The 25350-nt window shown below is 45.5% G+C and overlaps 4 protein-coding genes and 1 long non-coding RNA gene across 7 annotated transcripts in view; 4 read left to right on the top strand and 1 right to left on the bottom strand.

Annotated features, from left to right (window-relative positions):
- Positions 1–116: 116 nt before the first annotated feature.
- On the bottom strand, positions 117–7073 carry pho (phoenix). 3 transcript variants are annotated; one of them, XM_060057307.1, is made up of 6 exons: positions 6602–7073; positions 4662–4956; positions 4425–4555; positions 3923–3962; positions 1249–3763; positions 117–1206 (listed from the first exon to the last, which is right to left on the bottom strand). In XM_060057307.1, the coding sequence occupies exons 1-6, from the start codon at positions 6796–6798 to the stop codon at positions 575–577; spliced, it is 3810 nt and encodes a 1269-aa protein (XP_059913290.1). In that variant the 5' UTR covers positions 6799–7073; the 3' UTR covers positions 117–574. The 3 variants fall into 3 exon arrangements, with proteins under 3 accessions (XP_059913290.1, XP_059913293.1, XP_059913292.1); XM_060057310.1 differs by having other exon boundaries at positions 3923–4555; positions 6602–7047; XM_060057309.1 differs by lacking the exons at positions 4662–4956; positions 6602–7073 and having other exon boundaries at positions 4425–4642.
- A 67-nt stretch (positions 7074–7140) lies between these two features.
- Positions 7141–9757, top strand: c7h11orf54 (chromosome 7 C11orf54 homolog). The gene is made up of 8 exons (XM_060057316.1): positions 7141–7234; positions 7312–7410; positions 7557–7630; positions 7721–7822; positions 7913–8089; positions 8606–8755; positions 8901–9017; positions 9217–9757. Exons 1-8 carry the CDS (start codon positions 7168–7170, stop codon positions 9388–9390), a joined length of 960 nt encoding a protein of 319 aa, XP_059913299.1. The 5' UTR covers positions 7141–7167; the 3' UTR covers positions 9391–9757.
- A 161-nt stretch (positions 9758–9918) lies between these two features.
- Positions 9919–23582, top strand: akap10 (A kinase (PRKA) anchor protein 10). Its single transcript, XM_060057315.1, has 15 exons — positions 9919–10146; positions 12659–12706; positions 13249–13446; positions 15950–16492; positions 16678–16776; positions 17030–17114; positions 17258–17381; positions 17737–17873; positions 18517–18661; positions 19356–19520; positions 20061–20170; positions 20676–20758; positions 21404–21456; positions 21699–21791; positions 22191–23582. The coding sequence occupies exons 1-15, from the start codon at positions 10125–10127 to the stop codon at positions 22194–22196; spliced, it is 1911 nt and encodes a 636-aa protein (XP_059913298.1). The 5' UTR covers positions 9919–10124; the 3' UTR covers positions 22197–23582.
- LOC132461863 (uncharacterized) lies at positions 10156–12652 on the top strand. Its single transcript, XR_009526689.1, has 3 exons — positions 10156–11973; positions 12018–12033; positions 12483–12652. It is a non-coding gene; the product is annotated as an uncharacterized LOC132461863 (long non-coding RNA).
- Positions 23583–23730: 148 nt separating the features above from the next.
- The window catches only part of LOC132461861 (LHFPL tetraspan subfamily member 7 protein), a 45667-nt gene continuing 44047 nt past the window's right edge, over positions 23731–25350 (top strand). Inside the window, exon 1 of the mRNA XM_060057318.1 lies at positions 23731–24931. Coding sequence (XP_059913301.1) covers positions 24614–24931 — 318 coding nt within the window. The 5' untranslated portion in view covers positions 23731–24613. The remainder of the gene's footprint in view (positions 24932–25350) is intronic.

Raw genomic sequence — 25350 nt, 5'->3', positions numbered from 1 at the left:
ATTTTGGTTTTTAAAAGGAAATGGACGTAGGCCTTAAATCCAAAGTGAAGCTTTTTGAAAAGTAGGCTGTAGCACATTGGTTAATGGCTGTGTAGTCTCAGAAAATATAAGAAAAATAAGACAAGAAATCTTTATTCTCCATTCAATTTTTCATAAAATGGAAATTTGTCGTCAGCAACCTGGCAACACATTAAAAATAGACGTTGCACCGTATAAAACACTGCACAGCATAAATAAATACAGTACAGTAATAAATAGGCAGTACACAGTACATGGAATACATTTTCAGCAAATTATGTGAGATTACTCATGGTACGCATACGCATGGTCGTTTCATTCACCTACCTACTTGACATGCGCTCAAATATAGAGCATTTATTCATTAAATAAAGCTGAAGGAATTCAATGAAAGGTTACCCTAAAATAAACATTTATAAAATAAAGACCTTTAGTGAGGAGCTCTGAATGTGACGCAAACATAAGAATCGAGTAGAGTCTTGAATTCACAAAACCAGAGCACATCACTCCACAAAGATGGGTCCATATTCTGGGAACAGAAACCAACATAAACCTCTCATGTCAATATTGGTTCTGTGTCGAGAAAGTCCTGCCCTTGATTAAAGAGAGGCTTCCTCTTGAGGGCCTTTTTCTTATAACGCCTGGGAGAACTTGATTCATGATGATTCTGTGTCCGGCTCTCTGGCGGCACGGCGTCTTGTGACGTAACCTCTGCCTCGTGACCCGAGTGCTGGGCCTCTATCGTCCCGGGGTCAGTGGCTGCCTCCATCCGGTCCATTACTCTCCCATCCTTCTTTTTGTTTTTCTTCTTTTTCAAACGAGATTCTGTTTCCGGGGTCCAGTGTGGTATCGGTTCAGTGGTGGTTCTTATGTTCTGTTCTGGCACGTCTGAGTCACATGTCCCGACTCCGCTTGTATTCTTCTGCCTCTTCCTGCCCGTTTTCTTCTTCACGGTAGCGCCATCAGTAGGAATTGCAGCGTTGCCGGCTTGTGTGGCGTCTGTGTCCACTACGGATGAACATCGTCGGGGTGAGACGGCGACGGAGTCGGTCGGCGTGGTGACCCCCGATTCATCTCGTGCTTCAGCCGGGGTGCTCCCTTGAGAAGGGGGGCGAGTGTTCTTTTTACATTTCTTCTTCTTTATCAGTACAGTGGTCTCAATGTCGTCTGGAGTCTCCCTATGCACCACTGTACTGACAGGTGATTCTGTCAGTACAGAGACCACTGTACTGACAGGTGATTCTGACTCCCTGTCCGCCTTATCTTTCATCTTCTTCTTCTTCTTCCTCACTGTGTCATTGCCAGTTTCTGCTGAGCTCCTAACATTCAGCACGCTACCCTCACACTTTTTTTTCTTTTTTGTCTTGGCTATTAGAGACTCCATCAGTGTTTCGCCATTTTCAACAGGTTCTGTGTCAACGTCACAAGTGCTGATTTTGTTTGTTTTGGGGGGATTTTCCATCGCGTCATCACTAAGGAACGAATGGTGCCGCTTCCTTGTTTTTTCACGCGCAGAAGTCAAGCCGCTGCCCCTGACTAGTGTGTCCTCACAGATTGCGTGTCGAGTTGTTTCAGACATTTTCTGCTTCCTGCGTTTCTTCCTCTGACATTCAACCTCTCCGTCTGCAGGGTGTTTGAAAGAGCAGTGCTCACCCTCCATGTTATCTGCCTCTGGGTTGCGTTCAGGGTCTTCACGGCAGGGGGCAATCTTGTCCTTTTTACTTTTCCCTTTTTTAAACCCTGCTGTAGTTTCAGCCAGAGTACTGGTCTCGTGAGTAGAAGCTGTGTCTGCAACTTTCAACTCTCCCTCTGTAACGACACCATTGGTCCTCAATTTCTTCTTCTTGCTCTTTTTCCTTGGTTTCAACATATCTTCTAACTGGTCACCTGCACAGTCTAAGCTATGGTTGCTGTTGATGGTCATGGTGGACTCTGATGTTCTCTTGGAAACATCAAAAGTGTCTAGAGCAGGGCAAGGCGCATCTAATGGAATGTTTATTTCCTCCCCTGATGCGACTTTACGTTTATTTTCCTTTTTCCTCTTTTTTGTTTTCCTGTGCTCATCGTCCCAGTTGTTGTTGTTGATGGTCGTGCCTGAGTCTGAGGTACCCTGTGAAACATCGGAAGGCTCTACAGCAGGGCAAGGCCCGTCTAATGATACATTAATTTCCTCCTCCTCTGGGAATCTAGGTTTCTTTTCCTTTTTCCTCTTTTTTCTTTTCCTGTGCTCCTCATCGTCATCGTTGTTGTTGATGGTCATGGCTGACTCTGACGTTAGCTGTGAAATATCAGAAGTCTCTAAGGCAGGACAGGGTCCATCTAAAGACATGTTGATTTCCTCGTCCTCTGGGACTCTACATTTCTTTTCCTTTTTCCTCTTTTTTCTTTTCCTGTGCTGATCGTCATCATCGTTGTTGGTGGTCATGGCTGACCCTGACTGTGAAATATCAGAAGTCTCTAAGGCAGGACATGGCCCCTCTGAAGACATGTGGATTTCCTCGTCCTCTGTTACTTTATGTTTCTTTTCCTTTTTCTTCTTCTTTCTTCTTGTGTGCTCCAAAACAACGTCATCGTTGTTGATGCTCATGGCGGACCCCAACGTTCTCTGTGAAAAATCGGAAGCCTCTGAAGTGTCATCCTCCAAAGCGACTCCCCTGTCTGCAGGGTGTTTGAAAGGGTTCCCACCCTCCGTGTACCCTGACGCTGGGATGGGTTCAGGGTCTTCTGAACAGGGGACCATCTTGTCCTTTTTCCTTCTTTGTTTTTTAAACCCTACTGCGGTTGGTTCAGTCAGTGTACTGGTCTCGTCAGTAGAAGCTGTGTCCACAACGTTGACCTCTCCCTCTGTAATAACACCATCTGTACTTGGTTTCTTCTTCTTGCTTATTTTTTTCCTTCTCCATAGATCTTCTAACTGGTCCCCTAAGGGATTTAAGTTTTGGTCGTTGTTGATGATCATGTCGGAGCCTGACGTTGGCTGTGAAGCCTGGCCTGGCCCATCTAATGAAATGTTGTTTCCCTCTCCCTCTGTGAATTTACCTCCCTTTTCTTTTTTCCTGCCTTTCCTTTTCCTATGCTGCTCATCAGTGTTGTTTTCATGTTGGTCAGGCACGCCAGGGGCGCACTCAACCGCTACCTCAACTCTCTCACTAATTATTTTCTTGCTCTCGTTAGTCTCACACGTCTTTGTTTTACTCAGATCAGGACTCCTACAAACGCTATCCCTCACCACATCGGGTTGTCTGTTGCCAGCACTGATGTTGTCGCCTGTGCACGGCATTTCAGGGGGAGGGGTTACCTGTTGTACAGGTGTAACGTCTGAGGTGGGGTCCTTCTCCAAGACCTGCCCGCTGGACTCCTCTACCATGGCGCCATAGCCTGCTGCAGACTCAAAGCCTAGATGATCTTCGGGTTGGGATGACGCCGTGCTCCACTCCTCTCCTGGTGGAGCAGGGTGTGGTGAGGAACTGGGTCCGTTCTTGTCATGAGATCCGGTTCCAGCTCCAAGTCCTCTTACTCCTTTAGTTCGGGGACTCGTCCTTCTTAGCGTGGCACGAGAGGCCGTTCCATCGACAGGCTGAGTGCCAGGTCCTCTTGCTCTTTTAGCTCCGTCACCTGTTCTTCCAGTCTTGGCTTGAGATCCACGTTCCTCAACAGGCCCAGTACAACGTCCCCTTACTCCTTTAGCTGGAGCACGCCCCCGAGGGCACTGGCCTTTCCTCGATTTAACGAAGAAATCATTCGACTGCAAGATGTAAACATAAATATTAATTTTTAAGGTGCTGTTTATATCAATAGGAGGGACCTCTCAATTGAATTAAAGGCCGTAGATCAAATGAAAAGGGATAGATCTCCCAAATAGACAACCAAAAGGTTTTTCTGCAACATTACTGTTGCTCCTTACCACAACTTTGATGCCTTCCTCATCCGATGTTTCGTTCCCCCTGTAAAAGAAAAAAATCATGAAAAGGACAAGTACATTTCTTAACCTGATCTAGGAATTAGCAGTGCTACTATGCAATAGCAGAATATCTAGGGGGGAGGGGGAAGAGGCTGGGCCAAACACCAGAAAGTGAATTTGGATGACTTCTGCCTTGTTTCCTCCGATATTCTACCGAAGATAAACTAATTTGCTCCGGTGGATGAAGCTTTCGGAAGTGTGTTTCTACACTGTGTTGATTTGAAACCTTTACAGAAACTGAAAAAAATTCTAAGAATGTCAGTGTCCTAACAGGATGGTTTAGCTTGACTTCCCAACAGATTGGTGCTGGCTGGTGCAGTTTGTGTTATCTGGTAACCATTCTGTACAGCGCCCTGCCTCCAGCATCAAGATTGGTCAAACAAATATGAAGCGAGTCTGCCATCAGACCTTATATTAAACAAGTAAATTATTTAGAAATACACACTCAGACAAGGGCGACAATGATTCATCCGCATCCATGTAAAGAGCCGGTAAACAAGTCGCTCGGACATATCGTTTTAGGTTAACTCTGTGCCACAACCGGATGCATTTGAAGAAGCCTCCGACAGCGGAGGTCTGTTGACAAAAATGAACAAAAACATTTGAAAAATAACCATAACAAACAAACAACAGTGAACCAAACAATTTACATTTAAAATTGTGTTAAGGAGGGAAAACTTACCTTAACTTTAGCCTCTTGCTGGATGTTTGAAAAAGGTTTCATCTTCAATGAAGGCAAGATTTTATTGAAACTATTCCCTTCGAAGAAGGGGGAGCGAAATGCTTGGAATGCCCCCTTATTCCTCCCCTTGAGATGCTTCCTCCTGGCAGAGGAGCGGGCTGGCTGAGAAACGGACGATGCACTTTCACCTCCACTTTCTTCACTGGCTGTTGTGGCTTCTGACCGTGTACTTCGACGATATCGGCGCGCCCGTGACACCGGGACTTGAGTAAGGATTGGATGTTCGATCGATTCACTGAAAAGACAAAGTGGTGAACTATTTACAAACATATATAGCAACTCTGGGCCCAGTTTCCCGATAACGATGGATCTTCGCTCGTACGATCATTCTCACGATGGATCTTGCGAGCCATCGTAAATTTCTTTGGAGCGTTTCCCGAAACTTCTCTTAACATGAACGCGCATTCGCTGCACTCACGACGTTCGTAGGATTGTACCTGTCCACTGACACGGTGCTGAAACGGGCTATGACGCAGGGGGAGACGCAGGAATGTCGCAGGAAAATGGGGTTAAAATATCTCCCCATCAAAGCCAACCGCAGAGTAGCCGAAAAGAATAGAGTGCAATAATATGAATGCTAAAGATATTAAAACACAATTGATTAAGCCTAGGCCAACATATATATCAGTCCTAATCCTGAACACACTGTGCATACATTATTTCACGGCATTTCCCCCCCCTGAAATAATTCCATATTACAAAAATCCAAAATAGCTTGTGTGACAACTAGGGCAGGGGGTAAACGATTATTTATTAAACGATTAATAGGGCGATTATTTCATCGATTAGTCGACTAATCTAATGACTAATTGGATGATTATCTATTTCTGTTGCTCGATTAATAAAAACCATAATGTATCTCAAATAAATACCAAAAAATTCTTAATAATATACTTTACTTAACAGTTTTGCACAGCAAAAAACCTTCTGCTTTACACAAAATAAAATAAATAAAATAGTTTCACTGTTATACAAAATGAAAGGCCAGCCCGTTTACTCTTTCACAGTACCAACATAACTCTTGCTCAAAAAATTCAAAAGTTGTAGTGCAAAAAAAACACTGCAGTGCACAGTAGACATTCCTGAGTGTTTAACACAATATAAAATTCCTGTTTTCAGTGTAACAGTCCCAACATAAGTCTCTCCTGTACAAAAGATCAAAAAAATGCAGTGCAAAAACCAACACTGTGCAACCAGTGCACAGTACAGACATTCCTGGGTGTTTAAGGGTGCACTCACACTAGGCCATCTGGCCGTGGCCGTTTTCACACCTAACCGTGCTCAAATCTGCCAGTGTGAGTGTGGCCATGGCCAGGCCAGGCCAATTTGGCCACTTGGGAGAGGTGTGCTGCTACGGTACGGGCCGCTACGGTACAGATGCTAATGAGCCGACACGCGCACACGCACGGCTACGCAACCTGAGCTGGATGACGCATAGTCCATGCGACGACCACGGACATAATAAAGGCGACGAGCCTTCTTTCCCATTAAACGGTAAACATATATCCAAATAAGCAACAGACTCAGCAAAGTGCGAACTGTGTTCTGTGTTGTTGTCCATTTTCCACGAAAAACGATTTTTTGACGTCGACGCGTCGCTACAGCTCTAATGAAATAGAACGTTTCAAGCTACACAAGACCCAGACTCCCCCCCACACCCCGACACACACACACACACACACACACACACACACACACACACACACACACACACACACACACACACACACACACACACACACACACACACACACACACACACACACACACACACACACACACACACAATGAGAGGGGAAAGTGAGAGCGAGATTTACCTCTATTTTTCTTATTAGGTTACGTTGTAATATAGTTTCTGTACTACATATTATTTATATTACCTGTCGGCGGCCGTGACCAGGGATTCTTCTGAAGAGTTACCAAGCATACATTGCGAAGCCTGAAAATATGTCGATATTTCCTTGATCATTTCAGAAGTAGGGTTCTCAAGAATGACCGAAGAAGACTGACCCGGTGGCAGGTCGTCATCATTATCGCTTTGAGTGGATTCCACAACCTTATTAGTATCTTCCATCATCTGGCAAATTATAAATGACAAATGAGAGAACTGTAGAAGATGTAATACGGTTTATCGCAAAAAAAACAGTTTCGCCTGTGTATTTTGGTCCGCTCCTGGTTGCTGTAATAGAAAATGATCAACCATAGCAGACATAAATAACATACTTATGTGCCTAAATTAAGGATTACTTGAGGTTATCCTCCTTGGTGCAACTGTCAACACAACACACGGAAACCCATGCGGTAAGTTAACCAGGAAGTGAAATATGAAGTAGGTGTGTGCAACAAGGATCTGACCAATCAGCTACAGAGAACTGTATAAATATGCGCCTTTTCTTTTTCCTGCCTGATTTGACTCCAGTCTCAGTGTACTTTTCGCAAGCAAGAAATGGCAGCTGTAACCAAGACCGAAAAGAAAAAGTTACATTGTCCAGCTTTAGAGGAACTGTGCAATGGTAATTCATTGTTTTAATTACATGTTTTGAAATAGTATGACGAATACGTATTCAATGTATTTGTCACTGTTTTGCAGTATTGGAGTCGGGATTAAACAAAAATTTTGCTGACGTTCAAGTTGGTGTTGTCGACTGTCCAGACCTGACCAAAGAGCCATTTCAGTTTCCGGTCAAAGGTCAGTTAATGGAGCTAGTGCAGCGATCTATGTGCAGCTCTGAAATGTATCTAACTACCTAGTCAGAATACATGCTAAAAACCATTCTTTCGTCCAAAACAACAATGACCACCTGGCACCTGCTGTATTTCATTTCCATAATCTAGGCTTGTGCGGGAATCCTCGTATTACTGATGTTGGCGGTGTACCATATCTCGTTCCTCTGGTACAGAGGCACAAGGTACTTTCACCAATCATAAGGTTCCTTAGTTGTGCTCCAATTAAAAAGGTGAACTAAGTTGAAAACCATATCCTCTCTTTCCATCTCAAGGAGTATGACATGAACACTGTATCTAAAGAGGTGGAACTTCCAGGAGCATTCATCCTCGGAGCTGCAGCGGCACCTTCTAGAGTTGTTGGAATGAACGCAGAAGTATAGACCTACTACAATACAAAAAAATATTATTTTTTGTACTATAAATCTGTGGTGTAGTAGTTGTTAATTGAGCAATGATTTCCACAGTTCATGCCCCTGGTCAAGACGGAGACAGAGGGAAGACCTGCAGTGAATGGCAGCTACTTCTCCTCCATCAATCCAGCCGATGGCAAGTGCCTACAAGAAAAGTATAGCGACACATTCCCAGGCTGCCAGTTTGGGCTGATGGGCAATCTGTATGCTTGTGAAGGAAAACCTGGAAAGGTGAGCTGAATTAGTTTTCCGCCTAAATAATTACAATGCACAAATGTTTTGCATACATATGCCCTTATAACATTGAGTCCTCTGTTAAATTCTTTTGTATAATACAAATTGTTTGTCGTCAAACAATATTTGTTGCATCGTTTTCAGCCGACACAGCAGATTAAATGCCAAGATAGGATTTGAATACAGTTTATTACACTTGTTACAAATACAGTATGTGTATGTTATATGTAGGTTTAAAACATTAGCTACCAGTTACCAGTTCTTCCCTGCATTGGGCTGCCTCCACGATTACATTTGTCACTTGTCCCCTGCTGAACTCCCCTCCCTAAGTTGGAGCACTCTCTGGTTATGTATTAATGTAAACGGCACGACTTTCAAATGAATAACAGAGGGCCCCCTCCTCTAAGCTTTGGACCCACATTGACGAAAAGTAAAACTCTGTCAAAAGTGGTGGTGACGCCATTGGGAATGCTCCACTCATCTTAACCTCTTCTCTACGTCTGCCTAAACCAGGTCATAGAGGTAAGGGTCAAAAAAAGAACTGGGGAGGACAGCCTGGTCACTGCCATGAGGAAGACTCTCGAAGCCCACTACCCCGATAAAAACCTGGCTCTTGGTGGCACCTTTATCATCCAGAAAGGAAAAGCAAAAATTCACATAATGGTATGAGAAAAAAAACAATATTTCTGTCTGTTATTACAAAATCTTATGTCATCAAATATGTTGCTCATTTGCCCTTTTCCTTTGGTCTCAACACATTCGGATGAAGTTTACTTTTTTTTATGTCTACTTATGATTGCTCTCACAGCCAAGAGAGTTTTCCGTCTGTCCCCTAAACACCGACGACGAGGTCAACGATTGGCTGAAACACTACGAGATCGACGCACCGATCATCTGTCTGTCTGTGTTCGTATCTAAAGACCCGGTGAGTAAAGTGTTTTCCCATTTTTAACAGAATTGTCTGTTGAATAACCATCAATAGTTTATTTTCAACTACTGGCAGCATCATTTACAACTCCACATGCATGCAGACTTTATTGTCATACATGCACTTTGAATACGTTTTTGTGATGAAACATGTCAGAATCTTAGATTTGTCTTTTCTTTGTCCATCTGGTAACCAGGGGCTGGACCTGCGTGTGGAGCACACCCATTGCTTCAGCCATCACGGTGAAGGGGGTCATTATTATATAGATACCACACCTGATACGGTGGAGTATATGGGCTACTTCCTACCTGCTGAATACCTCTACCGCATCGACCGGCCACAGGAGTCTCATGCCATTGGACGGGACTGAGAAAAAAGGAACCTTCATTGTGTTCACGATTCTAAGAAGCACAAATCTTTTAATTAACCTCACATTCAATTGATAACCATGTAATATATACGTGATGGTGTCAAAATCATTTCAAATAAGACATTTCAGGATTGTACTGCATTCATTCATCGCTACATTTTATCAGCCTAGTGATACCCTATTGAAGTCGTGAGTTTGCATTCTGTTTCGGCAGACATGCATTCTGGAATGCAAACTTGAACATCTGGATGGTATCATGGTGAAACTTACATTTCATGTCAAACAAGTTCAATTTTTGTATATGATGTAGCCACCTGTTTCTCCAGTTGGCTAACGGATACTTAAAATAAACGAACACTAACTGAAATCCGAGTGTTGTTTGCTTTGCAAATATCCATTATGCAACATTTAAATATAGGCTATTTTTTACTTTTCACCTGAGTCAATAGATGTTTATTGAAAGTAAAGAAAGGCTGCCCTCTTCCGGGCAAGTGGACTGAATTACAGTTTCCCACAATGCTTCTGCCGCATCGGTCCGGAAGTGAGACGTTTATTGACAACATGGCGACTGAACTGGTTACCCACTGGAGAAAATCCTGATTTGACAGTCCATAATCACCTGCAAACAAACTATTTGCTTTGCAAGTAAACAACAGGTGGATTTGAATGAAGGGACTCGCAAATTCACGGAATGGTGTCTCTGAGCTGAGGATACATAGAGTGGGAAAATCGTCATGTCGTTTTTCAAGAGGAAAGGTGAGGAAACGTTTGCAAGGGTGTAACGTTAACGTCAACGCTACATAGTTTGATCTCGTAGCGTTTGATTGCGGGTCTCTATTAAATGTTACTGGACGACATCTCTTTGTGTTGCGATTGCCGCTCCAGACATAATCGAGAATTCACGAGTTCAGCCCTCGGCTTTCAATATAGCTTTCTGCGATTGCGAGCGTCAGCGCTAAGCCAAGCTAGGTTCACAGTGGAGCGCCGGAGGATGCCCATCCGCCGATCACCACCCAGGGATAACGCCAAGGGTTTAACACGTAACTTCCACACACACAAACATTATTTGAGCTATGAATCAATCGTATGAATATGTAAACGGGTCCGCTGCTTCCCTAAAAAACATAGGGTCGGCCAGCATGCAGATGAAGTCTTGTGCTAAATCATCAGTCAAAATTAGCTGCTGATATTCTGCTATGGTCTATGCAAGATGAACTGTATACATTGAATCAACGGTGACTCCCTAAATCCGCATGATCATTTTATTATGCGACGTGATTCGTTAAATCTAATTTGGGTGCTGTTGGCAGATAGTCACTGGAGGGTGTTTCTGAATACCAACACACAAGGAGGTGGCGGCGTTGCCTTTGCAGTCTGAGGTCCCAATTAACATAAGTAACAACATAATATACACTGATGTATATATGTGACGTTCATTTCCCAAAACCGTTTTCCGAAGCAGGGTACTACTGCATTGTAATATAATAATCCTTTGAATGTATAATGCCAAGAGGTACTTGGTTCGGCTCCAAATGTCCACATCCTATTGGCACCCTCGAGCCAGAAGCGTGACCCATGTACGTGTGTCTGAATGCAGCGTGACTTCTACTTTAACAATATGGGTCTGACTTCAGTGTAAGCCCCTTTGGTTAAACGTTTCGCCTGAATGACCAAATAGTTTGAAGCAAAGCATAAATGTACTTTAATGCAGATGACATACTGTTGGTGTGCAATGTGTGATAAAATCAGTTATCACAACACATTGTGATATTTGAATCGAAAGACATGATGTTTTAAGGTTTAAAAAATGTGGTTGTTTAGATCTATGCACAACTATTTTCTGTGTCAAGATGAGCAAAACAGTCACGAACGATTTTGGAAATACCGTTTATTGCTACTCCACAGTGGTCCTTAATCCAGCTCAGAAGTTGTTTGGGAGATAATTCCCCAAAACATGTTTTCTTTCTAATTTACAGCCATAATATTGTCATTATAATGCAAACATGCAATATATATATATATATATATATATTTAAAAAAAGCAACAACACACCTGTGTGATATTTAGATTATCAATCATCAAACTATCCCTGATGAACAGTGGTCCCAGTAGGCCAGTATAAAAACATTAAGGTAACCTTTCTATCCTTTCTATCCTATCCCACACAGCAAGATACTTCCCACCCCCTTTCCATGTCCTCAATCGTCAGTTAAGATAAGGAAAGATTTAAGGCCTGTACTGTTAATATTTTATTTGTATTTAGCTTCCGTTATCAGGGTCATTTTTTGGACAGGCGTCTTGAATGGGTCATTTATATCCATATTTATGTGATGTATCTTTTGTGATATAGAATTGCTGTATCATCCTTTAATGCATTCTGTACTTTTTGAAATGGCTGGTCAATTGTTCAATATTACCATTTAGTCATTGTATTGTAGTATACAGTTGTGAAATGTAAAAGTGCTGGCTTATCAAAATACCTGTTTTTAACCTCTAAGCAGAATGAAAATAAAATATGTCCTTGGGTGATACCAAAAAACACATGAGGTTTGAAATGGCTGAGAGAAATAAAATGCTTGCATGTTATCTCTCAGGTGAACTGTTTAGAAGGGTATTTTCATTCTAGTATAGGCCAAAATCGAGTTGTGTTTATTGTAGAGCTGTCAGTTAAACGCGTTATTAACGGCGTTAACGCAAACCAATTTTAACGCCGTTGATTTTTTTTATCGCGCGATTAACGTAATTCTTTTATTAAAAAAGAAAAAACTTTTTTTTTTTTTTCTTTGGCTCAAAACAAAGAAGCAGTAGCCTGACTGCTATGTTCGAATGACATTTGTTCAAAGCAGTCGTTTAATTGCACCATAGGCTATTTTTTTATGTATATGCCAATGTTGTTATCAATAAAAAATCATTTGCACAAGGCAAGCCGATGCACTTCACCATGTTGATAAGAGAATTAAAATGAGAAGAATTAATGGGACAAAGAAATCAAGGGATATTTAGCATAGAAAAATAATGTGCGATTAATCGTGAGTTAACTATGACATTAATATGCGATTAATCACGATTAAATATTTTAATCGCTTGACAGCTCTAGTTTATTGTGATACTCCATCTAACCTTTTACACCCTGAATTATTCTTACTACTAAGCCATATGCTCCTCAGAGCCCAGTGATACCCAGCCCAGTCCACTCTATATAATAACAAAGTGTGTCCTGAAACATCTCTTATTACATCCCTTCTCTTTTTTTTTTGCCTCCTCCAGCCAAAAGCAAAGAACCTGAGAGACCAGCAGATGCTAAAGTCAATAGAGGTGGGTGCTGAATTACCGTTGTTGTCACAGAGTTACCGCGGTTCAAAGTGGCCGCTAAAAATATGTCTACTAAAACTTAAATGATGCTTAACCTCTTGATGCGATTGCGTCCTTGTTTGAAGAGGTTATATATTTAGTGCCTTCTTGAACGTAATTCAGTTTAAAGTAAAATATCAGTGTATTCATTATTTGGGAAATGAAGGGTTGCTTTCACTTGGCTGCTTTCCAGCTTTACACTTTTTTGTTTGTTTGTCTCCAGACCCAGGTTTGCACTAGTACAAGTATAAGAAACACACAAACACTGGCAGGGCTATCGTCCTGCGTCCCTCACACACACACACACACTGTGATTTCATTAAGTCAACCTTTCGCATTCCTCAAAAGACCCCTCCGTCTCACACAAATTACTTCTAAAGACACACATTCAGGCTGCCCGTGACACTGTTAGGGTTAGGGTCTGCTTGTTGATTGAAATGTTCCACTTATCCTCCCATGCGGTGGCCTTACTACTGGTTCTCCTACCCCTCCGCCCCTATCCCCAGTCCCTGCTCCTCCAGCCAGCCCCCACTCTCCATCGCTAGGGGGCCTGAGGAACCAGCACGCCATCCAGGAGGCCGCAGGTCCCAGCCATGTGGCCATCAACGCCATCTCCGCCAACATGGACTCCTTCGCCCGCGGACGCACCGCCATCCTCAAGAAGCAGCCCAGCCACATGGAGGCGGCCCACTTCGGGGACCTCGGTATGGGGGGGGGGGGGGGTCTTTAATCAAAACCTAGCCTAGGCAATGTAAATGGTCGGCCATATTTGATTGGTCACAGCCAAGTGCTTAAACTGACATAACAATGTTAAGGTTAGGCCCTGGTGCAAACAAGTACAAATCAGGGGACTGGAGAGTGTAGTGGAGGCTAGAGTGTTCGGATCCAGGCCGAGAGGTGCTGGGGTCGCAGCACCTGAGTGCAGCCAAACCTGTAGGTGTCCTAGTGCTAGATGCCTACCCCTCTACCCCTCTCACTGCAAATCGCTTTGGGTAATAAATAGTAAATGAAGGGTCAGACCAATCGGTTTTCTGGATGGCTTAGTAAGCACAAGGCTCCACTGTGAGGGTGTGTTTCGGAGCCCAGATCAGGGGAGTGTGTGTGTGTGTGTGTGTGTGTGTGTGTGTGTGTGTGTGTGCGTGTGCGCATGTGTGCGCGTGAGTGTGTCTGTCAACACACAAGAACCAGTGCCACAGCTTTTTAGTGTGAGGTCTGGCCTTACTCACTGACTTGAACTAGCATCTCTGATGGGAGACCTTGTAGGGACCAGGGAAAGGGATAGAAGGAGGAGGAGGAGTCTGTTTGTTGTGTTAGCCTAGCTACATCAACATGGGCTCTGTAGTGCTCACGCCACCACAGCCATGCTTGTCGCTGATGGCTCCTGTTGGTTAACACCGTTTTGTTGACCTGATGGAAACGGTTTTGCTGGGTTTACAGAGTGCTACATTTGACGCCATATGTACACAGTCCAAAGGTTGAAGAAGTGTACCGGCAATAAAGTATACAGACGGTAGACAACATTTGCGTCGGCTGTTGAAGATTATGTAAATAAGGAAGTGTGACCGTGTGCTACTGTGGCTAGTCTTGATCTCGTCCGGCTTAAGTTTGAGTGTGTGTGTTGCTGTGTGTTCCCTGAGTAAAACTGAAGAGTCCATCTATCAGAGCATTCTCTCTCAGTGTGATAAACTTCTCATCTAGAAATAAACCAAGAAGGAAGTGTCTTGTTTAAGTGTAGTACGGCAGCCATGTTTAAGTCTAGTACAACGTCCATCTTGGTAGATGTAATCGCTTTGTTACTAAGCCTCTCGAAAGAGAGCTACACTGTACACTGGATGGATGCCCTGAAGGTGAAATAGAGAGAGAGAGAGAGAGAGAGAGAGAGAGAGAGGCATTGTGGGGTTAGACACAATGGTGCTTTCATGCGTCACAGGGCTGGATCAGCACACAATTAAGCAAACACCACAATAGCTCTGGTGAAGCAGGGAGACTTTAAGAAATAGATGAGGTGAGGCGGAGAGTTAAACAAGTAGCTGAGGTGAAGATGCTCCGGAGTTGCCTGGCGGGACACTGGGCCACAGCCCAGAATAGATGACGAGTAAAACAAACAGAAAAAAACCCAGGCAGAGGCTTGCCTCTTTCATGACCTGCTTGGACTGTTTCCTTTTTTTTTTCTTCAGAGGTTCTGAAAACCGGTTGGGCAGGACGAAATGCTAGGTGTGGTCTAGTTGTAGAACTATGATGGAGACTGACGTTAAAAAAAAAATCAATGCTACACCTCAAAAGAGTACTAGCTTAGAAACACTTTGAATGCATTTTAGTATCCAGATGTATTATTTTACTTTTTTTTTTAAATTTAAACTATTTTAATCATATAATGTGGGCCTGAGATGTCCTTGGAGACCATTACTGTGATCAAGGGCTAATTAAAATACAACTGTGACCTGGCATCGACATTATGTTAAATATTTGAGGTACTTTTCCATTAACTTTAACTCTTGTGTCTGTGTCTGTGTGTCTGTCCTGTATCTGTGTCTGTGTGTCTGTCCTGTATCTGTGTCTGTGTGTCTGTCCTGTGTGTGTGTCCGTGTGTCTGTCCTGTGTGTGTGTCTGTGTGTCTGTCCTGTGTGTGTGTCTGTCCTGTGTCTGTCCTGTGTGTCTGTCCTGTGTCTGTCTGTGTGTCTGTCCTGTGTGTGTGTCTGTCCTGTGTGTGTGTCCGTGTGTCTGTCCTGTGTGTGTGTCTGTGTGTCTGTGTGTCTGTCCTGTGTGTGTGTCTGTGTGTCTGTGTCTGTCCTGTGTGTGTGTCTGTGTGTCTGTCCTGTGTGTCTGTCCTGTGTGTGTGTCCGTGTGTCTGTGTGTCTGTCCTGTGTGTGTGTCTGTGTGTCTGTCCTGTGTGTGTGTCCGTGTGTCTGTCCTGTGTCTGTGTCTGTGTGTCTGTCCTGTGTGTGTGTGTGTGTGTGTGTGTATGTGTGTCTGTGTCTGTCCTGTGTGTGTGTCTGTGTGTCTGTCCTGTGTGTGTGTCTGTCCTGTGTGTGTGTCCGTGTGTCTGTCCTGTGTGTGTGTCTGTGTGTCTGTGTGTCTGTCCTGTGTGTGTGTCTGTGTGTCTGTCCTGTGTGTCTGTCCTGTCCGTGTGTCTGTGTGTCTGTCCTGTGTGTGTGTCTGTGTGTCCGTGTGTCTGTCCTGTGTGTGTGTGTCCGTGTGTCCTCACAGGACGCTCCAGCGTCAACTACATGTCCCAGGAGACGCGCTCGCGGCTGTCCAAGACGCTGGAGCAGATCGTGCGTGACGGCGTGGCCGTGCCCTACTACGTCCAGTTCCTGGAGGCGCGCGGCGCCGACCACCTGGCGCGCTTCTGGCTGGAGGCGGAGCGCTTCCGCTCCAGCAGCTGGTCCCGGGTGCGAGCCCACAGCCTGAACTCGGTCAAGCACAGCTCCCTGGCCGAGCCCGTCCCGTCCTCCCCCGAGGGGGGCGACATGGCGCCGGTGGCCCCGGGGACGCCCACCGCCACCGCCACCGCCGGGCTGGGTGTGTGGGACGTCCCCCACGTCCTACACCGGGAGACCCTCGGCGGGGAGGGGGACGAGAGGCCCGGGACCCCCAGAACCCCTGGGACCCCCATGACCCCGGGGACCCCGGGGACCCCCGGTACCCCCGGTACCCCCTGCCGACTGACCCCCACGTCCAGGGCGGGCACGCCCCTCAAGCTGCCGTCGACCAGCGCCCTGAGAGACCTCTCGGACAACCTGATCAAGAGTGGGTGTCCTACTCACCTACTGTCCCACTCTGAGGGTCTCGATGTTCAGGAGTCATTGTTCATTATACTGAAAAGAAACAGCCTGTAGAACTGACTCCTAATAAATTCTCTCCAATAAAATCCCTGATTGATGGATGACGGACGAGGACTGCAGGCTGATTGTGGGGTGTGGTCTGTGTTTCAGGTATAGAGAGCGACGCGGTCTCCATCTTCACAAAGTACATCTCTCCAGACGCTGCCAGGCCCATTCCCATCACGGAGCAGATCAGAAACGACATCGTTGGTAAGGCAGCCATCTGCTGTTCGCACCCCTACTGTTTTTCTTAATGGGCCCCCTGGAAAGACTGTGCATTCAAATGCATGATGACTCATAATGTCATAAAATATGTTCATCAGGAATATCAATGCCTGCCGAGTACACCATTTTGATTTAGATTGTTTTGGTTTGACTCTTGTCTCTTTCCCCCCTTGGATCAATCTCTCCCCCCTTGATCAATCTCTCCCCCCTCCCTCCCTCCCTCCCGCCCCCTGTGCAGCTAAGATATGTGGGGAGGATGGGCTGGTGGATCCAAACTGCTTCGTCATTGCACAGTCGGTCGTGTTTCTCCTCCTAGAACAACAGTGAGTGTCTGTTTACGTCTCCTCCAAAGTAAAAGCCCTCACGCCCCCCTTTCCCCTCGTTCATGTGACCTCTGTGTCGGCCCTCCGTCACTTCCGTCGTCTTCACCAGCCCACGTCTGTCTGCCGTGTGCTCCTCCCACCAGGCACTTTACTGAGTTCCTGCGGAGCCATCATTTCTGTAAATACCAGATCGAGGTGCTGACCAGCGGCTCTGTGTATCTGGCGGACATCTTGTTCAGCGAGTCGGCTCTCTTCTATTTCTCCGAGGTGAGTGCCTCCCGATTGCTCCCCCCCCCCCCCCCCCCCCCACGTTGAAGGAGTGCAATTTGTTTTGGCAGCCTACCATCATATCAATCCAATCCATCGTTAGGGAGCCACTTATAGAGAAAGGCTGGTCCAAAACACAGTGTTCACCACAGAGCAGATAACATGGATATATATTGATATATTGACGGAAAGTGCAACCATATATATGTTTAGTAAAACCACTGATGAGTTTGTTGGCTCATGCCTTCCGCTTTGGGGAAGTGTTGAATCTATAATCATACACTCCTCATTAAGAGTCCCTGTCCTAGTTGATGTGATGTGTGATAACGGGGACTGTGTCTATTCTGGTGTCCAGTACATGGAGAAGGAGGATGCCGTGAACGTGCTTCAGTTCTGGCTGGCGGCCGACAACTTCCAGGACCAGCTGGCGGCCAAGAAGGGGCAGTATGACGGACAAGAGGCCCAGAACGACGCCATGATCCTTTATGACAAGTAGGCCATCCCTCCCCACTGCTCTGAATACACACTCAATGTCGGTCACTGTTGAGGTCTACGCCTGAGAACTCGACGGTGCCATCCCCATGTAGGACTATGGTAGCTACATTAGCCAACGTTGGCACTGAATGCATCGTTACTTGATGGATGATGATGATGAGGATAATAGCGTTTCGGGAAGTAAATCATTGTGTATTGTAGCGCTAATGGACTGAAAGTGCTTTGATTCAGTAGAATTACAAAAACTTCTTACAGCTTAAGAAACAAATATTTGATTGCTTTTTTCGGTCTAAATTATGAATCAAAATTGCTGCTTACATTTCATGTCATCGCGTAGAGCAAATGATTTGTGTTGTGACATACCAATGTGTATGCTAAATGACGTCTGCAGCTATTTGCCTAGTAAATAGATAGGCTCACACTTTACATGTAAGAGCCTAGGTCGCCTGAGCCTAACCAGTTCTGATGATGGTGTTCATGTATTGTTGATGATGTGCAGCAGATGGTCTGTCGCTACACAATTGCCCTGCAGCATCCCTTAAAGTTTGAACTTGAACTTGACCTAAATACTAAATAGCTCCGGTTGTCGCGGCCTCTGTAGCCAACACATCCTCACCTTGGTCCTGCGTGTCCCCTGCAGGTATTTCTCACTCCAGGCCACCAACCCTCTGGGCTTCGGGGACTCTGTGCGCATGGAGATAGAGTCCAACATCTGCAGGGAGGGAGGGCCCCTCCCCGACTGCTTCACCACTCCACTCAGACAGGCCTGGACCACCATGGAGACGGTCAGAACCTCCCGGAGCTACTCTGCATGTCTTTTATCAATAGCTTACAGGGTTGCAACATGCCAGCCATGTAGGCAATACCCCTTGTAGCGAACTGGGTTCTATTCAATTCACTGTCCTGTCACTTGAGGTGAAGGCTCGTAATGTGGAATCTAAAGTGATATCATTTAAAAATGAAAGCCCGTCAACATGAGTTTCTGGGCAATATGTTAGGAGTTCATGTCATGTTTTTTCTTTTTGTATTGTCTTCTATGGGTGTGCCATGCGTTAGGTTTTGCATATTATAGTTTGATTATCTATCCCGATGATCTGATGTAAAACAGATCTGGAACAGCAGGGTTATTTAAGGAATCTGGAGCACAACAAGTAGTTCTGCCTTCTAAGCGTGGTTTCTTTTTCCGACGAGGGGAACGTTGCCATTGCATTAGGGGCCGCTTGGTTCCATCCATTGGGCTTAAAAATAAAACCACTTTCCTTTGACTATTTTCCATGATTCCCCTCCGAGGCGGTTGTATTAAGACCAACTGGAACATTCCACAGTCGCACCAAAAGAATAAGAAGAACAATCTCTGGGAAAGATTCATAAATATCAAATCATCTCTGTCGAAAGATAAATGTCAGGACAGATTCAACAGCGGCCCTTTTTGCGAGGTAACCCCGTCCACCTTGGTAACCCCCCCCCCCCCCCCCTCAGGTCTACATGCCTGGCTTCCTGTCCAGCAACCTTTACTACAAATACCTGAGCGACCTCATCAACTCGGTGCGGGCCGACGAGTTCGTGAACACCAGCACTCCGGCGGGTCAGGGGGCCGCCTCGGACGGGGACCGAGGGACCTCCAGCGAGGGCTCCCAAGCTCAGGTAACCCCCCCCCCCCCCCTTCCCACTCTATCTCCACAATCACCTGCCCCCCAATACAGGGCAGGGCAGCCTAGATCCTGGTGCTCTGGGGGGCACAGCACCCTGTTTCACTCTCTGGTGACATTTAGCAACAGGCGGCTAGCTCACCTGAGGTTAAATGTTAACCCTAATGGGCTTGGACAGAGGGGTCAGAGGTCGTTCTGAGTAACTGGGGAGGTTCTTCTGAACTCGGGAGCTTCTTCTGATACCAAGGAGGCCTAGTGTTCTGCTCATGTGAGAGGAGATGTACCATATACCTGTAGAGATCAATGTTAACTTCAGTGATAACATGTATTTAGTTAATTTAGATAAATAATTATTCCCTATATGTTAGTTATGTTAGTACAGGGTTTACCCTCACCTGTACCAACACACAGCACATAGAAAATATAAACTCTTTGAAGAGTTTCATCCCAAGTGTTACTCCTACACGAAGCCTACTACATTCGCAGAGAAGTTAAATCGTCCAACCTATCCTCATCCTCGTCTTCTTCCTCGCAGCTCGGTACCAGAAAAGCAGCGGTGAGGATCCTGAAGAACTTTGACGAGGCCATCACCGTGGACGCCTCCAGCCTGGACCCGGAGGTGCTGTACCAGCGGCCCTACGCTGGGTGAGTCACACTGGGCTGCTCCGGCCACGCCCGCTTCACCACCGGCCTCCCTGTGAGCTGGTCATCAGTCACCCTGTAGTCACATCATTTATCGAAGAATCGCCTCTTTAAGTATCAAACACAATGAGTTGCATTTTATTTGTTGTTTGGCTTGTTTGGGTTCACTTTTAAACCGCTTTTGCACGCTTGGATACAGAGATTAAAACAAATTCCTCCCTCTCCCTCTTTCTGTTTCTCTCTCCGCTCTACCGCCTCTCTTTGTCTCCGCTATACTTTCTCTCTGTGTCTCTTTCTCTCTGTGTCTCTATCTCTCTATACTCTCTTCTCTCCATCTCTCTCTCTCTCCTCCTAAACTCTTTTCTCCTCTCTCTATCTCTCTCTGTCTACGCTCTACCTCCCCCTCTCTCTATCTCCCTGTCTACGCTTAACCTTCTTTCTACTCTGTCTCTCTACTCTCTGTCTACTCTCTCTCTCTGTACGCTCTACCCTCTCTCCCTGTCTCTAGGAAGATGACGTTTGGGAAAGTCAACGAGCTGGGGCAGTTTATCAGGGAGGCTGAGCCAGAGCCAGACGTGAAGAAATCCAAAGGCACGACACACACTCACTTCATTCTCTCAACGACACACACACACACACTTTATTCTATGACCAACACACACACACACACACACACACACACACACACACACACACACACACACACACACACACACACACACACACACTCACTATATTCTCTGACCAACACACACTCACTATATTCTCTGACCAACACAATCACACACTCACTTTATTCTATGACCAACCCACACTCAATTTAATCTCTGACTGACTTACACTCACTTTATGTGAGTGTACCGGCCACCCCGTCTTCACCCTCCCTCTACACGTCACCTGCTTCTCTTAAGTGCTGGGTCGGGATACAAGGTGGCAATGTGGGAGGATTCCCTGCTTTTCCACGTGAAGAAAACCCATTAGAACGGGCTAGAGTTCTGAGGGGTGTGTCTGAGCCATTGTGTGTGTTTTCTTCCTGACTGGATTAAATGACCGACGCCGTAACCCTCTCTTCTCTATTACGCCCAGTCCAGAGAGTGGAGCATTAACTTGTCACAGCTGAGTGTGACCGGTATTAACTTGTCACGGCAGGACCAGTTCTCCCTGGTTCTGATTACACTATAATCCTCTCTCTCTCTCCCTCTCCCTCTCCCTCTCCCTCTCCCTCCCCACCAACAGGCTCCATGTTTTCTCTAGCTATGAAAAAGTGGGTCCAGGGCAACTCTGATGAGGTAAGACCTGACTCTGCGATTATTTTTCTTTCTTTTTGCTTGCTTTATCTTTTCTCTGTTGTCCTCTTTATTTAGTTCTTTCTGTCTCTTTCTCTGTGTCGGTCTGTCAGTCTAGGTCTCTGTCTTTCTTTGTTATTGATTTATCTTTTATCTTCTTTGGAAGGCATTCCACAGAAATCACTGCTTCATGCCAGGTCATAAAGCCGAGGTTTTCTGTTACGTGTTTTTTTCGTATCGTTCAGGCCCAGGAGGAGATGGCCTGGAAAATTGCCAAGATGATCGTCAACGACGTCATCCATCAGTCCAACCATGACAGCCCCGGCAAGTCCACGAAGGTCAGTGTCTACCCGATATGACCCCCCTGACACACATACATCAGCCTAATAAAGCACCAGCGTGATTATGACCAAAATCACGATTGTGATTGGGCAAATAGAATCACCGTTATTAATTTCAAAAGTAATCAATATAGTCTTGCCTTATTTTCAATTCAATTGATATTCCATAGTCTATTCTATTAAGAAAAACAATAACATAAAGCAATTGCTTGAATGATAGGTTTCTAATTGGACATTTCGTTTTTTATATTATTATATAAAAATACATAAATATATTAATTGAAACCTTTCAGCGTTTGCTGATTGCAAAGGCCTAAATCGCGGTTTCGATTTAAAACATGTGATAAATCGTGCTGGCCTCGATAACCGCCCTTTTTGCTTTCCTTCGCTCTGCAGTTATGACCCCGCTGGGGACCCCAAAAGGCCCTCCCCCCCCCGTGGAGGCCCCGGCACCACGCTGACCCGGTGCCCGCCTCCGTGCTGCCTGCCGGGCTCTCCACCCCCTGCGAACCCACGGCATTACTCCGGAGGAAAGAACAAGGCTTTTACCTTTTTAGCAGGCTCGAGTCAGCCGACCCCCTGGTACGCTTGTGGTCCCCCTATGTGCCTATCACAGGCAGGCGTGGTGTGAATGTGTGCGTGTAACGTGCGCGTGTGTGAGTGTGGGGGGGGGGAAGTGGTCAGCCTTCGCGCCCTCGCGGACAAAGAACCGAAAAAAGACTTGAAGTATTCCGCTGCTGTACACTACCGGCCCTCGACGGTGCAGCGGCGCTGGACCCGACCGGACCATAGCGGAGCCACAGATCTTGCCCGAGTGGCGACGTCTTAAGACTTTTCCAAAACATTCTCGCTCCTGGGTCGACGAGAGCCGACGAGTGTCTCGGCAAAAGGTTTCGTCCATGCTGTCGCGGCAACGACCAATCTCAATCCCGGGACGTCTGGAAGAGACGATAAGAAGGAACAAAAAAAACAACAAAAAAAAACGGAGACTTCTCCAGCGACTCACTCCGTTTCTTTCCCCCAGAATCCCAAGCTTTTAATCATTTCCAAGATTTTAGACCGCGCCCCTTGATCAGAGGAGTCCGTTGAAAGTAAATCACTGCTATGGCGGAGTGTGTAGAGATGTGTACAGATTAGGGCAGGTGCTACAACGCATTCCCTCAAACTTCCTGCCTGGGGATACTGCTAGGGGGTCGACGCGAGCCGTCTGGCCCGCACCCAGAGCTCCCTACTTGTACTTGTACTGTATAGAATTAACCAGAGATGTTGAACAGTATACAACCCAACGTTTTCCCTTTCCTGGTTGCAGGGTTAATGGGGAGGGGGGGGGGGGGGTTCGTCAAACACCTGTAGCACACCTCTTGCAAACATTGTCGATACTATACAGAGTGTCTCGAAGTGAAATGACTCCCGTATGAACTGATACTCCACATGCTACGACCTAAACGCTCTCTATATGTGTGTAGAATTCTGGTTTATCTTCTATATTACGTTAGTTCATTCGTTCATTTCAGTTTCTGTTCTGTTTGTTTTTTAATGGTGATTGTCGTCTTTTTGTATCATTGCATTCTCTGCGAAGATTTTTTTGATGAAGACTGTTCTACTGGAAAGTGCACACATAGTGAATATAGCAATTTGTATTTTATTTTCAGCCTTACCCAGATGTGGAAATGAACCAGAAAAGACTTTTGGTACTATGTACCACTAAAGTTTTCTGCTATGTATGTGTACCTAATCTATAATATATTTAAGATGTGTTTGATTTAAATACATATATTATGAAATGTATGACATTTTGTCTTTATTTGTCTCTCCCTCCCCTCCGACATGAATGCAATATTTTACTAGAGGCCAACACTTTCCCTAAAAAAAGTCAACATTCAAATTGTTTAGGATGCAATGCACCCGTTGCACAGAGGGGGGCAGTATTGACCACCATTGAGGAGTGCATCGCCCATGTGTGATTTTACGTGCGACTTGAAAACCCCGTTGATCTATTGTTGCCTAACCAAAACAAGGGAAGTTTCACTTTTAAAAGATTATATATTGGGCAATAGGCTCATTACGTTACGCTTTTATTACTTTTAATGCGCTCGTCCAGAGGCGATAACACAGCTTGTTACGTTATAAGAAACCCATTTTATTTCTAAGTGAATATAGGTCAGGAAAATCATATTTTATTTTTGCCTACTTATTTATTGATTTATTTATATAATTTCCTTTAAACGCGTGGACTGGGGATGATAAAACGTGCTACCAACTCAACCACTGATGCGAGACTACGCCCACCAACACCAGCACAACCACCACCACCACCACGCACATCAGCCAACAACACCAGTAGTAGTTTGCATTCTGGCAGAAAGGGCGAGCAGTCGTACGTTGATGGCTTGGTACAACGCTGCATTTACGCAGAGAGAGTTGCAACCTTGACGAGTTCCAGCCGCATCACCAAGTTGGTGTTTGTCTTAGTTTCTCTCTCCGCGGTAGTCTTTATATTTGCGGTGCACAACACCGATAAGGGCGACGGGATGACAGTTGCGCACCGGAGTCTGGGGTGTGACGACTCTCTTTTGTGTGTTGTGCCAGCCTTCTGACATAACTAGTTTCTGGACAGTAGGCTTTTATAAATAAACCTAACTGCCTAGGTTTTGGACTGTTTTGATGTTTGTTTGTTTTTTAATCTCAAGACCCCCGATGATCTGGACACTGGGCTCCATCCAGACAGAACCAATTTGTTGATCGCAGCCCACTTTGCGGATGTAGGATCGGTGAGAGGACTGTGTCTACGTTGATCTAAACTGAGCGTTGCAGCTCAAATGCATTCGCTGCTGGACCGGGAGAAGAAAGCACCCGGGTTCGGGATCGATCTGTCGCCGGGCTTCTTGCCCCTGCACGCCGCCAGGATGTTCAGCTGTGTGGGGTGCTTCTGGGTGCTGCTCTCCTCCGCTTTGGTCGCCGTGTGTAGTTTCAGTTTCATATCCCCTGCTTGGATTGTCAAGGAGCATCTGAAAAACAAGGACTCCGTGAGTTTCGGGCTACTTTGGCACTGCTCGGAGTCCATTGACCGTATGTACAGGTGCTACACGTTTGGAGGACTGGGTCGATTTGCGGAGATCCCTTCAAGCTCTTGGCAGGTACAGACCCATGCCCCCCCCCTCACACACACTCCTGCTGGTATATGCTATGCCCTTTGAGTAATAGTTTGCACAAAATCGATAACTTATTATGGCCATTGCCAATCCTTTCCTTTTTTGTGTTATAAATGACCTGTTGGATTAACGAAGTTGATTTAATCAAATTAGTCATTTGGTGATGTATTACCCATATATTTAATGTGTTGCATCATGTTTCACAATAACACCCAAGCATCATTTGCTCAAAAGGGCAATCAATGCTTCAGAATTGACAACTCCCTTCTAGAATATGTGCGTGTGTGTGTGTGTGTGTGTGTGTGTGTGTGTGTGTGTGTGTGTGTGTGTGTGTGTGTGTGTGAGAGACAAAGTGTGTGTAAGGGAGAAAGTCAAAATTCATGAAATGTGAATGAATTTCCCTG

Source organism: Gadus macrocephalus, chromosome 7 (genome assembly GCF_031168955.1).
Source record: "Gadus macrocephalus chromosome 7, ASM3116895v1".
Lineage (NCBI taxonomy): Eukaryota > Metazoa > Chordata > Actinopteri > Gadiformes > Gadidae > Gadus > Gadus macrocephalus.
This window is presented reverse-complemented; position numbering and strand designations above follow the sequence as displayed.